The sequence below is a fragment of the Taeniopygia guttata genome, chromosome 2 (genome assembly GCF_048771995.1).
Source record: "Taeniopygia guttata chromosome 2, bTaeGut7.mat, whole genome shotgun sequence".
NCBI lineage: Eukaryota > Metazoa > Chordata > Aves > Passeriformes > Estrildidae > Taeniopygia > Taeniopygia guttata.
In genome coordinates, this window is record NC_133026.1 from 83,195,770 (window position 1) to 83,209,231 (window position 13,462).

The 13,462-nt window shown below is 36.6% G+C and overlaps 1 protein-coding gene across 16 annotated transcripts in view; it reads right to left on the reverse strand.

The window, feature by feature from the left end:
- COBL (cordon-bleu WH2 repeat protein) overlaps positions 1-13,462 on the reverse strand; it is a 164,988-nt gene that overhangs the window by 90,916 nt on the left and 60,610 nt on the right. For 11 of the 16 annotated variants that reach the window (XM_072924368.1, XM_072924361.1, XM_030265751.4 and 8 more), the window contains 3 exons: positions 12,629-12,673; positions 9,871-9,965; positions 6,515-6,598 (listed from right to left, as the gene is read on the reverse strand). In XM_072924368.1, the coding sequence (XP_072780469.1) occupies positions 6,515-6,598; positions 9,871-9,965; positions 12,629-12,673 (224 nt within the window). The remainder of the gene's footprint in view (positions 1-6,514; positions 6,599-9,870; positions 9,966-12,628; positions 12,674-13,462) is intronic. The other 5 variants (XM_030265752.4, XM_030265749.4, XM_030265750.4 and 2 more) reach the window with 3 other exon arrangements.

Sequence of the window (13,462 nt, forward strand, 5' to 3'; positions counted from 1 at the left end):
AACTTTATTGACTACTTACTTGCTGGATGTAATATCTGCTTAGCATAAAACACAGAAAAACATCTCTGGCACTGGAAGCCAGAGCTGCCACTGCACTTAAGTTAGTTCATTACTGGTCTGAATAGTTAAGTTTGCTCTTGCTCTCTGAGTCACTGAATATTTGGGTATTTTTACAAAAGGGTGCTTCCCACATCAAGAATACCTCACAGCTTTGTTCCAGGCAGTCTCTAGCCCAGGGAGTATTTTGGTTTTCTTTTTTGCAAAGGAGAAAATAATTCTCTGATGCTGATACCTCTAAAGGCAAAAAAGAGAACTTAGTTCACTCACATTTTGGACAACAGTGGTAGGTGGTAATGCTCTAGAGTAAAAGGTTTAAATACCCGACTCTAACAGCTGATTTGAGATTTGAATCTTGAGCAGAGGCAGGTAACAGACACAGATGGGCAGAGTTTAAAAAGCAACTGCGACTGTGAAGATTTCAGTGGATTCAAAACCTGGGAAATCTGATTCTCAGCTGCTTATATTCAGAGTCCAGACACCCACACTGTCAGATATTTAAAACAGGCACTGCCAGGTAGAGTTGATCCCAATTCCTTTTGTAGATATAACCCTACTCAAGCCCTTTTGATTTGACTCCATTTCTCTGTGCTCATCTCAGAATGTTTCTCAACAATATTTCCTTCAAAATGCCCTGCTAAAACCACCGCAGGAACTGAAGATGACAACCTATCTTTTTAAAAGCAGCAACATGAATACCTTGAGTTATGATGATTTAACTCTGAGCCATACAGTTTTAAATAAAGATACGTGTTCTGGTAACCACTGACTACTTGATAATATTTTATTTAAAAAATAAAAAAACCTTCACATTGACTAAAAAGGAGCTTAAATGCAACTTCTACAAACTTAACACTCTGAAGTCAAATGGAAGGAAGTCCACCCTTAATGATTTCTTTTCAAATCTCATTATCTTAAGCCACTTTTGTGTGGTAAGGGCAAGAGCTGACAAGTGATTTTTGGATGCATGAAGCTGGCAAGTACAAGCTAAGCAGCACAGACAGAACAGGGGTCAGCTGACATGTCTTTTCACCAGATACTGTTTTTAATAGCTTGTAACTTCACCATGCTTTAACCATGGATGCTGAGACTTTCCATTCCAGGTGTCTGCCTTGGGCTATTTTTTTTTTTTTTAAGTTTTTTAGCCAGAGTAGTTTGGCTGGTTCTGAGATTTTTTTTTTGCACTAACTCCAAGGACCTTTTCTTTGAAGAGGTCTAGTAACACCACATTGTGGAGCAAAAGCTTGAAGTCTGATGGTGGCAGGCAGCCACTATTTCAAGCTATTGCCTTCTGCTATCACATACTGTAATAAAAACCTAAAGAGACTATAATATGCAAAACCGTCTATGATTCACATGAGTGAAGACAGTTAATATCCTGTAAGTGCACACCACAAAAGCAGGTGGGTACAGCTGCCTCTCTCCAGCAGCCATAGTCTGACTGAAAAGCACCTTCATGGTCTGCTTAATCTATAACTCTGCTCTGTGACAGAATAAAGTACATGTAGCTCATCCTCTAGCCATTTTTGGACATTTTGCAGATTAGGGGATGACAAGGATTTCAACTCATTTTAATAGCATACTCCCCAGTGAAATTTCTGTGCAGTCAAATTTTTCTCCCTCTTGTATCCAAGTTAAATTTTTATTGCTATATATAAAGCATATTGCTTCAGATAAGGAGAAATAAAGTTGATCATTGGCATCCTTACTACTGAAATTCTCTGAATACCAGCTTAAGCCTTAGGCAAATCTTTTGTCTTACCAAGGCAAGTTAAATAGTAATGATTTTTTTCTTTTTTTCCCCACAGTGCATCACAGGCTATAAAAAAAAAAACCTAACTGCACTGTGATGGTGAACCTTATGCTAAGATATATGGTATTTGTTAGATCTATTTTTCTTCTAACCATGTCAACAGCTCCACAAATGAAAATCTATCTTCCCTAGTATCATCCTCTGGCATCTAACTACTGGCTTACAGGCACCCTTTAATGAAAGACTAGGGTGAACAGCCCTGTCTGCTGCAGCCTTTAGATAACTTTCCATACTCAGTTTGTTGAGTTTCATATTTTGAAAACAAAATTATACTAGGAAACATTGTTTCAAGGCCAGATGGCAACCTATATCTTGGACAGTGCATAGATAGCTTTACCTCTACAAAATGCAACATAACTACCCCATGATTAGTCCCAGCTAACAAGAAATAAACACACTTGAAGTGTTGTCAGGAGACCAAGAAGGGAGAACACAAAACCAGGAATTTAAAGCAAACGCGACTGTCAAACACAAGGAAATATTTAAAATGGATGGCTGTTAACTCACGTAGATGACGTGGGCATTATTCTCATTCCTATTGCCCTGAATGGTACCTGCCTATGTAACATGAAATCCTTGAGAGAAAAGGATATTACCTGATCACCCGGGAGCTGACATGGTTGAACAGAAATAACATTCACCTAACTGTACCTAATTCTTCTTTCCACCCATTCTGAACTGACACAGTGTACTATGAATGGCGCAACTCCTGCCATCAAAGAGGGCATAGAAGTTACAGCTAGAGTACAAGGCTCAGGTAAATCATATATGTTTTTAAAGCCCTTATATTGGAAAGAGTTGTTGCCACCACTTAAGAAGTGATAGCCAGAATTACTAATGCACCAAAATTCTGGATGATTTTCTTCTGCAGAACAGAATTTTTATTCTGGAGAACAATCTTGCAATTATGCAGGTACATTTGTTTTATGAAATAAAAACAAACCCCAAATCCCCCACACATATCCCCAAAATATCTGGTAACTGTTTGGTATTTTAAATTACATGCTTCTTTTCCTCTTGTAGTTTTGCATATGAACATAAATAATCATAGCATGACAGACTCACCAAGCAGAGAACTACTGGACTATTTGCTTCATTAAATTAATTGATTCTATTATGGGCAAAACTTACATTCTGACATACACTAAAGACTAGATTTTTTTAAAAATGGTGCTGATGAAGATCCTTCAACAGTGCACTGCTGCAGCCCTGTTTGAACTAGAGAAACCCTGTGTGATAAGACTTTGTGCTAAAGTTTCAAAACCTTAGATAAGTGTTCCTGGCTGTACTTCTAAATATTTGTTCTCAAGCTGATATATTACATAAACAAAGTCCACATCAGAGCCACATATCGTTCAGCACTTGGGATGTGTTTTTTCACTCTTGATTTATGAAAACACGAAGGCCCCAAAAATAAAACCGGCTAATTTTAGTACTGTGTTCCAATACCGTGTTTTATCTTGATCAACTGTTCATATGAGGACAGTGACACCAAGCGGCGGAGAGAACTCAAGTTCCTTTTTTTTCTCCAGCTGTTGTGAGCTTGAGCTCTGACAGTCTGCCTTTGGCACAGAAAAAGCTGCTTACAGCTAACTGTGCTGCAACTTCCAACTGCTTGACCTGTGTGTTGCATATTTCAATAGCATTTGTTTTGTGAAAATTTAACCTGGATATAAAATTCATCTGCTCAGCATGAAACTCTTTTTTCGTCCCAGATTAAGGGAAAGGATTTCTCCTTCATTTACAATACACTGCTGGATTTTGTGTCCTTTACTGGTGTGTGGTGTAATGAATTGCTGCACTTTGAGGATTTTCATGGAGAAGTCTTTTCATGCATTTCTACACCCTCTCTCTAAGCTAACAAATTCTTCTCGCCTTTATTTTTGCTGATACTGTGAAAAAGTGTCCCTTCACCTCAAGCATAAGTGTTGACTTTGCCATCTTCACTTTGAAAATCTGCTTCTTCTTCAACAACTCAAAGTATTTTTAGAGACATTAATAATCTCAATAATAATTAGATAAATAGGCAGCTGAGAATGGTTTGGTGGTTAAAAAATGAATATAACTTGTGCTTGAATAAACACCTAAGGGTCTATTATTTCTTATACTTTTATTCCATTACTTCATATTGCCCAGTTTAAACAAAGAAACACACAAACTCCAAATCAATACCCAGAATAGAATCATTAAATTTTCTTTCCTACAATTCAGTGTACACCCCCACCACACAATAAGTGAGAAAAAGATTTAAACTAAGCATATGAGAGTTCATGCCTTTACCTTAGTAGTACTTCACAAGTTAACTATTTCCTTAATAGGCAAGAAAGATTTTCTTGATCCAGTCAGTGTAACTCCTGGTACTGTACCAAAAGCAAGATATTTTTCTTTCAGAAATAAAACTGAAACTGCCTTTAGTTCCCACACAACAAAACCAAAACACCTTCAGATGATGTACCAAAACAGTACTAGAGAGCAGACCTGAGGTAACCACAAAAGAGGAAGCCTCTAGTGGATGACATTTTGCCAATAATCCTATCTCAGCAATGAAACTTCTATGTAATGCTCTCTAAATACATAATTTACATATATATGGCCATGTAAGATACCACTTAGTTGGAATAGGGATACTTAGTTCCATTGAAATAAATGAGGTATCTTTTGAACAAGCAGAATAACAAATTACTCAGAATGATTAAGGGTCTCAAATCTAGTCCATAAGGAACTGCTAAGTTGAACTTTAAAAATTATGAAGTGTTTTTGCTGGTGTTTTCATATGAATTTGTCTTAATAAAAAGTTATCTACACCAACTATCTGTACCAAGTTTGCAATATTTTTAAATTTTTCTCCTAAGGCATCACAATTGTTGAACTTCTTAATGAAGCCCATCTAGCCTCTTCAAAAGATGGACTTTCTGTGCTGCTGAGTGAATCTGTTAGTTATTTAATAAACCTTCTAAAAGCTTGAACAGAATACCACCAAATTCAATGCAACAAGGTAAACATGTTCTTCATGTGCTCATGTCTTAGCAGAATTGGTGCTTATACAAATACAGGTGTCAAACCAGAAGTGAAACACAAACACTGAACAAGGGCTATATTGCTCTTGAAGATTAATTCCTCTTATGAAGAAAGTGGGAAAAAGTTAAATCTCCAACTTGCTCATTAAACTGAATAAAATTAAACATTTTTACCTCTTCAACAGCCCTTTCCTCCCCATAAACTGACACCTTTAGAACACATTTACATGTTCAAAACGTTTTTGAGATCTTTTTCATCAATGTCAGAGAGAAAAAAAAAATTACAATTTGTCCTATAAAATTTCTGGGAAAAATAAGGTGATGTGTCCCTTCTGGGGAAAGCATCACACACCTTTACCATCATATTATTTGTAATTCCTATTCTTCCTCCTCATTTTTTTCAAGTACTTGGGTATCAAGATATTGAGATTAATTTATAATGCAGTGAATACAAACCACAAAATAATTTTATTTTGGCAGAGTTTGTGATGCTTTTTGAATGCTTTTACTTAGTCTTTTTCAATTACACATGATCACTCTCTTCTAGAACTTTCCTTTAGTAACAGAGGCCTATTAATCTCTATAGTGTTGCCTGAATTTTTAGTATCACAAGAAGATTTTCCATTTCAGTAATCTTTCATTATGAAGTCTTCACAGATTTGGAGAGTTTTTTATACTTCATAGCCAATCAATTTTCTATCTATTTCTCCTTTTGGACTCCTCTCATATTACTCTTTGCATCTGGGATTTGTTTTCTTATTCCTTCATTTTTTCCATAATTCCCTGGCATCCTTCTCTGTGGCTAGTGAGTTCTGTATTTTGCAGATCCACACTCCTTTTACAAAGATCTGTTTATGAAAGGGGGATTCAGAGCTGATCCTCACATTTCAAACTCCTATCACATCATCAGTCTTCTTCAGGTTTTGAAAACATGAAAACAAAAAATCAAATAATTTAAAAAAGTAATAAAAATATGTGCCATTTTTTATAGTTACTATACTACCACAACCATCTTAGAAAATACTTAGGATTCACACTTCCTAATCTGATATCTTCCTATTTGGATCCTCATAAGTTGATAGGCTGTCAGACACTTAATGTTTCTAAATGTGGTTCACAGGATTTTAGTACACCAAACCCTACTGAGATACTTAACAAAAATCCTATCTGTTTTTTTGCAGTGTTTACTCTTCACCCCCAGGCACCTTATGAAACAAAAGGAATGCTGCCATGCTGCAGAAGTCAGATACAGGGATGAAAAGGAAAGGTGTGGTTTTATAAGAAAAGCCCCCTTTAAATAGCTTTGGTAAGGCAAACATTGTCTTGCATCATGCAGGACTGTCACTGCATGTCACAACACCCATGTTTTTCTCTCTTACAACTGCTTGGAATTTAACACTGAGAGAAACTTTATTCATAGTGAAGCTAACAAGTTTTATTTGAAGGCAATGCATTATATTTTAACTTCATGAAGATATGCAAACTGTGCACTCATGTAACAAAGCCTGCTAAAGCATAAGCTACTTCTACTTGGCTAAGCATCAGGAATAGCAGTGGTTTCTGGTTAATTCAAACTGCAGGAGCTAATAAGAATGCAATAGCATCTACAAGCTGTGTTAGTACTTACATCCAAACTTCCTTCACTTGTAGATGCAGAACTAAAAACATCCTCCTCACCACAATCTCTGTTCATCCTCAAGTATTCTTCTGTCTGCAACACAAACAAGTGTCCTACACAGCAGCAGCAAAGGAAACAAAACTGCAAAAACATGCCAGAGCAAAATACCAAACCCCATCATGGAACCAAGACAAACTGCCTCAGTAGTGCTGGACCTGAATGCTGAGAAACTCTGAAGTAGTCTGCAGAATTCTCTGATGTAGGCAAGGAGCTAAGCCATCAGCAAAAATATTTAAGAATACAAAGACAAAATTCTTAGGCAAGGATAAAAATAGGGAGTAACTAATTCCTGTAATATGAGGGACCAGACTGCTAGTCTCTGCTATACCCACAGACACAATTGAGCCAGCAGGGACCTCCTTCCTTGCCATTTCTCCATGAAGGAACCATTTCTGTGTGCTAACATGTACCTTACTTAAGCCTAGATCCCATGATTGTCTGCATAGCACCTCTGCTCTACTGATTGTTTATCAGTGTCAATTTGATCTGGATCTAGCCTCAGGCAAATGACTACATTTAACATAGAAAAGAAATGGAGTTCATGCCACCTTTATGGTTTTTTATACCAGCTACAGGAGAACAGAGGGTAACTGATCCAGCATAAAATTAGAATGGAAGAGAACAAGATGATACCTGATCTGGCATTAAGCCTGCCAGTACAAAGTCAACCAAAGAAATACTTTTATCAAATTTGTACCAGCCATGGGAGTAGGACTTTGCTTTCATTCTGTGTCACAGTGGTTTCAATATTATGGAAAAGTTTTTTTAGAAAAGTTAGGTCTGGTGTATTGTCATACCACAATTACTGCTCTCAGTGAGCCAGCTGAAAAAGAAAGCATGTGCATGGCCATGGAAATCTGAGCATAGGCCTGTAGTGTGCAGTGACATCTGATCCAGGACAGTTTGCAACACAGGCTAACACTCTTCTTCCCTTGCAAAAGAAATTGCCTTCTCCTTGCAAATGCCTGCAAGTCTGCAGTCTTACTACTGTGCAGAACTTTGAACAATTCTTCCTATAAAATAGTTCTAATATAGAGACTATGCATTACCACATACACTCCTCACCACTGCAAATCAAAATGCAAACAAACAAAATTAGAACCAACTTAAGCCTTGTAAGGGAGTAAAAATGTAAAAAACCCATAAAGAGCAGAGTTTAGGCACCCTGGAGTTTTGATTCCAGGTCCCTGAAATCACAAGGCATCCCATCATCTAATCCCTTCACAAACCTACCAAATCTTTAATTAAAAGAACCTTATTGATTTGCCCCCATCCTGCTAAGTCTGTTCAGCAGTTTCACTGCTGTTTCGGTTAGAAAGAGTTCACAATAGCAAGTCATATATGTTATGCCTAATTAACACCTGCTTGCTCCTGTGTGCTCTGCTATTCTTCAGTTTTCAGTAATTCTTCCATCGATCATATTTTAAATTCCCAGGGGTTTGTGAAGGCAACAGTGACTTCTTGCTTGACTAAACAAAATGACTGATTTAGTTTCTTTTCCTACAGAGTAACTGCCATTTGAAAGTAAATGTCCAAAAAAGAAATGGCCAAGAAAAAGCAATTAAGTTGTCAGAACTATCAGCAAGAAAGACTTAGAACTTTTCCTCAGATTTAGAAGCTGTTTCTCATACTTATTTGTACAGATCCTACTTTTTCCCAGGTCAAACACAATTTTGAATTTAATTCACCCTCAATGTCCTTAGCATTTTTTCAAAGTTTTATTTTGAAAAACTCAGAGTATCACCTTCTTTGCTTTAATAAGCAAGAGAAAGAGAAGAGAAAAAAAAAGAGAGAAGCTTGCAATCTTTAAACACATTTCCAACTCAGCTGTGAGAAACTCACTGCAGTAACCATTGAATTAGGATGCTTCACAGCAACTTTTGCTAAGATTGTAATTTAAAAGTTAAAAGTGATCTGCTTCAGGATTTAAAACTGCAAGGACACACCCAAGTTCAGTAAAACGGAATGAGAGGACAAAGTATGATGCAGAAATTGGATGCTGTAATGTGTTTGTTCCTTCCAGAGGAATTATGGCCCCACAGCATCCTCTTGAGGCTCAGGCTGAGATCCCTTGTTTACTTGATTCTTCTGAGGAGATACAGTATTATCACTCCAGTTATAATTTTTTCCCTTCTATATAGGAAGTATTTTCTTACAGTAAAAAAACACTCTGAAAGTGACCAACTTCTTATCTCATAAAATAGTTCTCATGTGTCCCTTATAAGATATTAAGAATAGTTTAGTATCTATGACAGAAATAAAGTTTTTTAACACAGTAATTCAAAATGTCCATAAAGGATTCTATTCCCTAGCAAAAGCATCACAAATTTAATCATGAATAAAAAGGTCAGACAACTGTGAGAGATTTTGAAAAGTCTCCACAGTTTTGCAGATGTGACTGAGATGACTGGATAAGTAAAACACCAGTCCATTAACTAGCAAATGTTTGTTTCTGCCAGTTAATTAGATAGACATTTTGTAATTCCACTCCAAAAGCATTGGAAGGTTTAAACTAGAAAAAAGAAAGCACCCTTTTTCCTCTGACATCCTAGAGTATTAAACACTTTACATTCAAAATCATTCATCACCAATATTTTTAGTAAGGAATGTAAAAAGTATGAAGTTAAAAGCCCACTATTTTTTCTATGTTAAGTCAGAAAGTTCTTCTGTATTTTATTCCTGTGATAAATGAAATATTCTTCATAAATGCATCTCAACAGAATTATTTAAAAAAAATTTATTTCCTAAATTTTTCAGTTTAAGAATACAGTTAAAAATGGCTAACACGTATCCCAGCAGACAATGATCCCTCAGTTCAGTATTGGAAGTTATTTCTTCTATACCCAATTCATCAGATTTAAAGACCTGGAGAAGGCAATGGGGTGACTGCACAGAGAGAAAAAATTATCACCCATGCACAGAAGAGGTCATAAGACACATCTACTTTGTAATTAAATTGTTCCGTATTACATCAGTTCTTTCATAAATGCATTTTATAATGTTAGTACTACTGATAATCAGACACAGAAACTACTGCCCTTTTTTAACACCTACTGAACTCACAGCATTGAAAAAAAAAATAAAGAAAAAAGTAAATGGCCAGCTTGTTTGACTCCTTCAATAAGGAGGCGAACTCTCCATCAGGCTGCACTGGTCACATATAGTTTATGCCCCTGTTAACAGATTACTCTCTGGAAGGAAAAGGAAGGCAGGAAAAAGGAAAATAAATGCTATCATCCACAGACATAAGAGATCTGGAAAGAAATAAATTCTCTTTAGTGAGCAGTACACTGCTGGACACTTACCTTGTTGCTGCTTCTATCAGCATTAAACAATCCTAAAAGTCTTGTCTTTTCTTTCTCTATTGCATCACTGCTTACTGAAGCCTTTCGATTTGGTTCTGAAAAAATTTAATGGAATAGTTATTACATTTTTGAAATAAAGGTTCACAAGATGAGTACTTTAAAATGTCCTGGGTTAGTGCTGGATTTTTTTGAGTTGAAGATGGTATGGACTGGATAATCTAAGTAACAGCTAGATCCTGCACCTTGTCATCAAACTTTCATGTGTTCTGAGTATATTCCAAAATCTAATGGAATATCTAATTTAATATAATGCACTAGGTTTTTAATCACAATCCAGTGACTCTTATTATAAGGCAAAACATGAGCAAATTGCTTATGACTTCAGATCCATCAGTTAATCTCAGAGTACCATAATTCTAAAAAAACCCCAAACATCTAAAAAAAGATATACTGGTGAGTATCTTTAACTATTCATAGGTCTGACTTAATACTGTGAGCTTAAACAAGATATTCTAAATGCGTAATTTGGATAAAGCTCTTCCCTCTGTTTCCAAGGGGAAGGAAAAAGACCCTCCTCTTGGGAACAGGGCACTGTAAAATTTGAATTAGCTGGTTGTGGTCATCTTCCTTATCTTGGTGCTTTTACTTCAGGTGGGAAAAGAGTAGAGTGTATAGGTATTTTAGGCTGTAAGAATTCATATGTGTCTTCCTTGAACCTGCTTAAGAAATTGTAAGAGTTCTCATAGCATTTATTATGCCTACAATTTCCCCCTTCAGTTTCTCATCCACAAGCTGGGTAAGCAAAATGACACACTCATGCATTACAGGAAACAATATTGCCCATTTAACACACGGATGATGAAGTGCTCCCAGTTTTTAAAATGGACTCTGCATAATGTTATAAATCTTTCCTCCTGATTCCAAGCACATCAGATTATTCCACTAGCATTCAAAAAGTTTAGTTCACAGGGAGAAAAATACTTTCTATTGTAAATATTTGCTTAATAACAGTTAAAATTCAAATTCAAAATTACTTACTTGTTGACACAAAATAAAGTTTTACTTCACCAAAAAAACCTCATCCCAGAACTCTCGTAAACTTATTTGCATAAACTACAAAGTGATTTTCACACAGTGTTATAGTGAGCTCATGGGCATTCTGTTTCCCCTTGCCCAGGACCCTGTGACTCTGATCAAGATAGCCCTGGATCCCTCCTTCTTGCCCCAATGGGGTTGGCGGAGAGCCAGGGAAGCCCACCCTGTCCAAAGTCTATATAGACCCCTGACATTTCCTGTTCGTCCTCTTTTGCCCCACTCTCCCCCAAGGACATCACAGAATAAAGAGAGCTGAACCAACAATCTCGGGGTAAGATCCTCTTTTGGAAATCTTTGCCATCTCCTGATATTCCTCCCCTCACAACCTCTGATCTCTGAGCTAGCCTGATTATTTGGGGGGCTGTGTGAGGGGGCGGAACCACAACACAGATCACTTCTGCATATAAACAATCTCGTGTCAGAAGGTGTTAAACACATACAAGGAACACAAAGGACAACAGGGAGAAACTATCCTTAAGAAAGGCTGCAACAGCACTGCAAAAAATACAGTAATGAATTAATGCTTTTCTGAAATACTGGGCACTATGCTTACTGGTTTCTGGCTTGGGGGTGGGCTGCGACAAGATATGGATTATGATTCCTTTACTTGCATAGTCTTCAACTACAAACAATGCTAACATAGCAGCTGATCACCAACACTGTCATTGAACATTGTGTAATCCCAAAAAATTAGGATTTAAGGAATGCGTATAATATCAAAATAATTAGTCTTTATTCATTTGTGTAACTTTTTCCTTAAATAAATATTTCATCTATTGATGAAATGATCTCCACGGAAGAGGAAGCCACAGCAAGTAATGACAGAGGATTTGGAGGAATAGCGCTGCCATTAGTGAAGCCAAGAGGCCATGAGCTAAGATTTGCTCGATGGCTGCCACCTACTGTAGGTGGACTTTCTTTATAAAAATTTAAATAAATTATCCAGTTTTACTTTGGTTGTGCTGTGTCTACTAGTAACACAAAGAAATAAAGCTCATTAGAATCAACCATACCTTTCTTTAGGATAATTAATTTAAGCAATGTATTAAAACAGACTCAGTGGGGAAAAGGACATACTAAATACACACATTATCTATTTGACTGGAAGCAGAAGCACCAACAATCTAAACCAATCCCAACTACTGTAACAATTCAGAAGTCAGTATCTGTTCAGTTACCCATGTGTATGTATACATTTGGTATTAAAGTGCTTTGCTGCACATAAATTGAAATCAGTGGAAGATCTCACAGACATCAAAATTTTCTGCCTTTGCTACCGAATAAATTTTGAACCCAAGAGACTTTGGAAATATTAGTAACTGTGAAATGTACCTAATCATGATTGAGGTAAACTGAACAGGCTTGGAATCTACAGAGATACACCACACCACAAAACAGTTAAATAGCAGAATTTGTTACTTGCTGGTATTTTAATTGATATTACTGAAGATACAGTATGCACAGAATGTGTTTGTTCTTAGTAGAAGCACAAGTTATGTAAGCAACACTTTGGAAAGACAAAACAGATAAAAATAGCATGTTTCTCTACAGCACTTCACTCAACACTCTTAAAGATCTACCTACCAAACCCACATTACACATAGACTGAAGTGAAAGAGTTAAACACAGAATGAAGCTTCCTCTCAGCAGCATTATACAGTACCTCTATAGTTCAGAGAAGGTTCAGACTGAGTTTTTGATGGAGGAACTGGAAAAGTCAGGCAATGAAAGGATAAGAGAAAACACATTAAAGTTCTAATATAGCCCTTTTAAAGCACAATATTCATTAATAAGTCCTAGCCCCTCTTTTATTAAGCATTACAGAAAAAAATGTTGACCAACAACACACATGCAGAACTACTACTGAAGTACTTTAGCTGCATTTGTATTAATTCCTGATTCAGTCATGAAGCTGCTTCAACTGCTAAATAGAATTAAGTAAGCAGGTGGCAGCAGAGCTTCTCTTTTAATAATCCTCCAGCTCTTGGTGTTTTCTGTTTCAGGCAAGGGAAGAGTGTGGAGTATTTCTAGAATCGGCTCTTACAAACACAGCCTATGGCTTTCAGCACCTGTGAGACCTTACTTGTTAGTGAGAATGTGTTTTAAAAATCTATTTTCTGTTAAGTAAACAGGCGAGATACCCACTCAGTGTACAAGTCACAGACCAAGTGCTACTGAAACCAATGGGTTTATTCCTCTTGGATATTGCAAGTGAGAACTTTGAAGAAGAAATTTGCTGAAACAAAGGAAAAATTCTTGCAAATTTTGCGTGCATTTACTGTTTTTGTCAGACAACACGGTGGTAAGAGGAAAGCACAAAAGATTGAATCATACTCAAGTTCAGGGGGATTTTATCATAATGAAAACAAAGGAATACTGAAAGGTTAAAAAAGAATAGAATATAAAAAAGCTGATGTAGAGAGCAGCACATTATGATGTGTAGAACCTTGTGGGTTCTTTCAACTTAATATCTTCTGTGATAATTTGCTGCTATAAT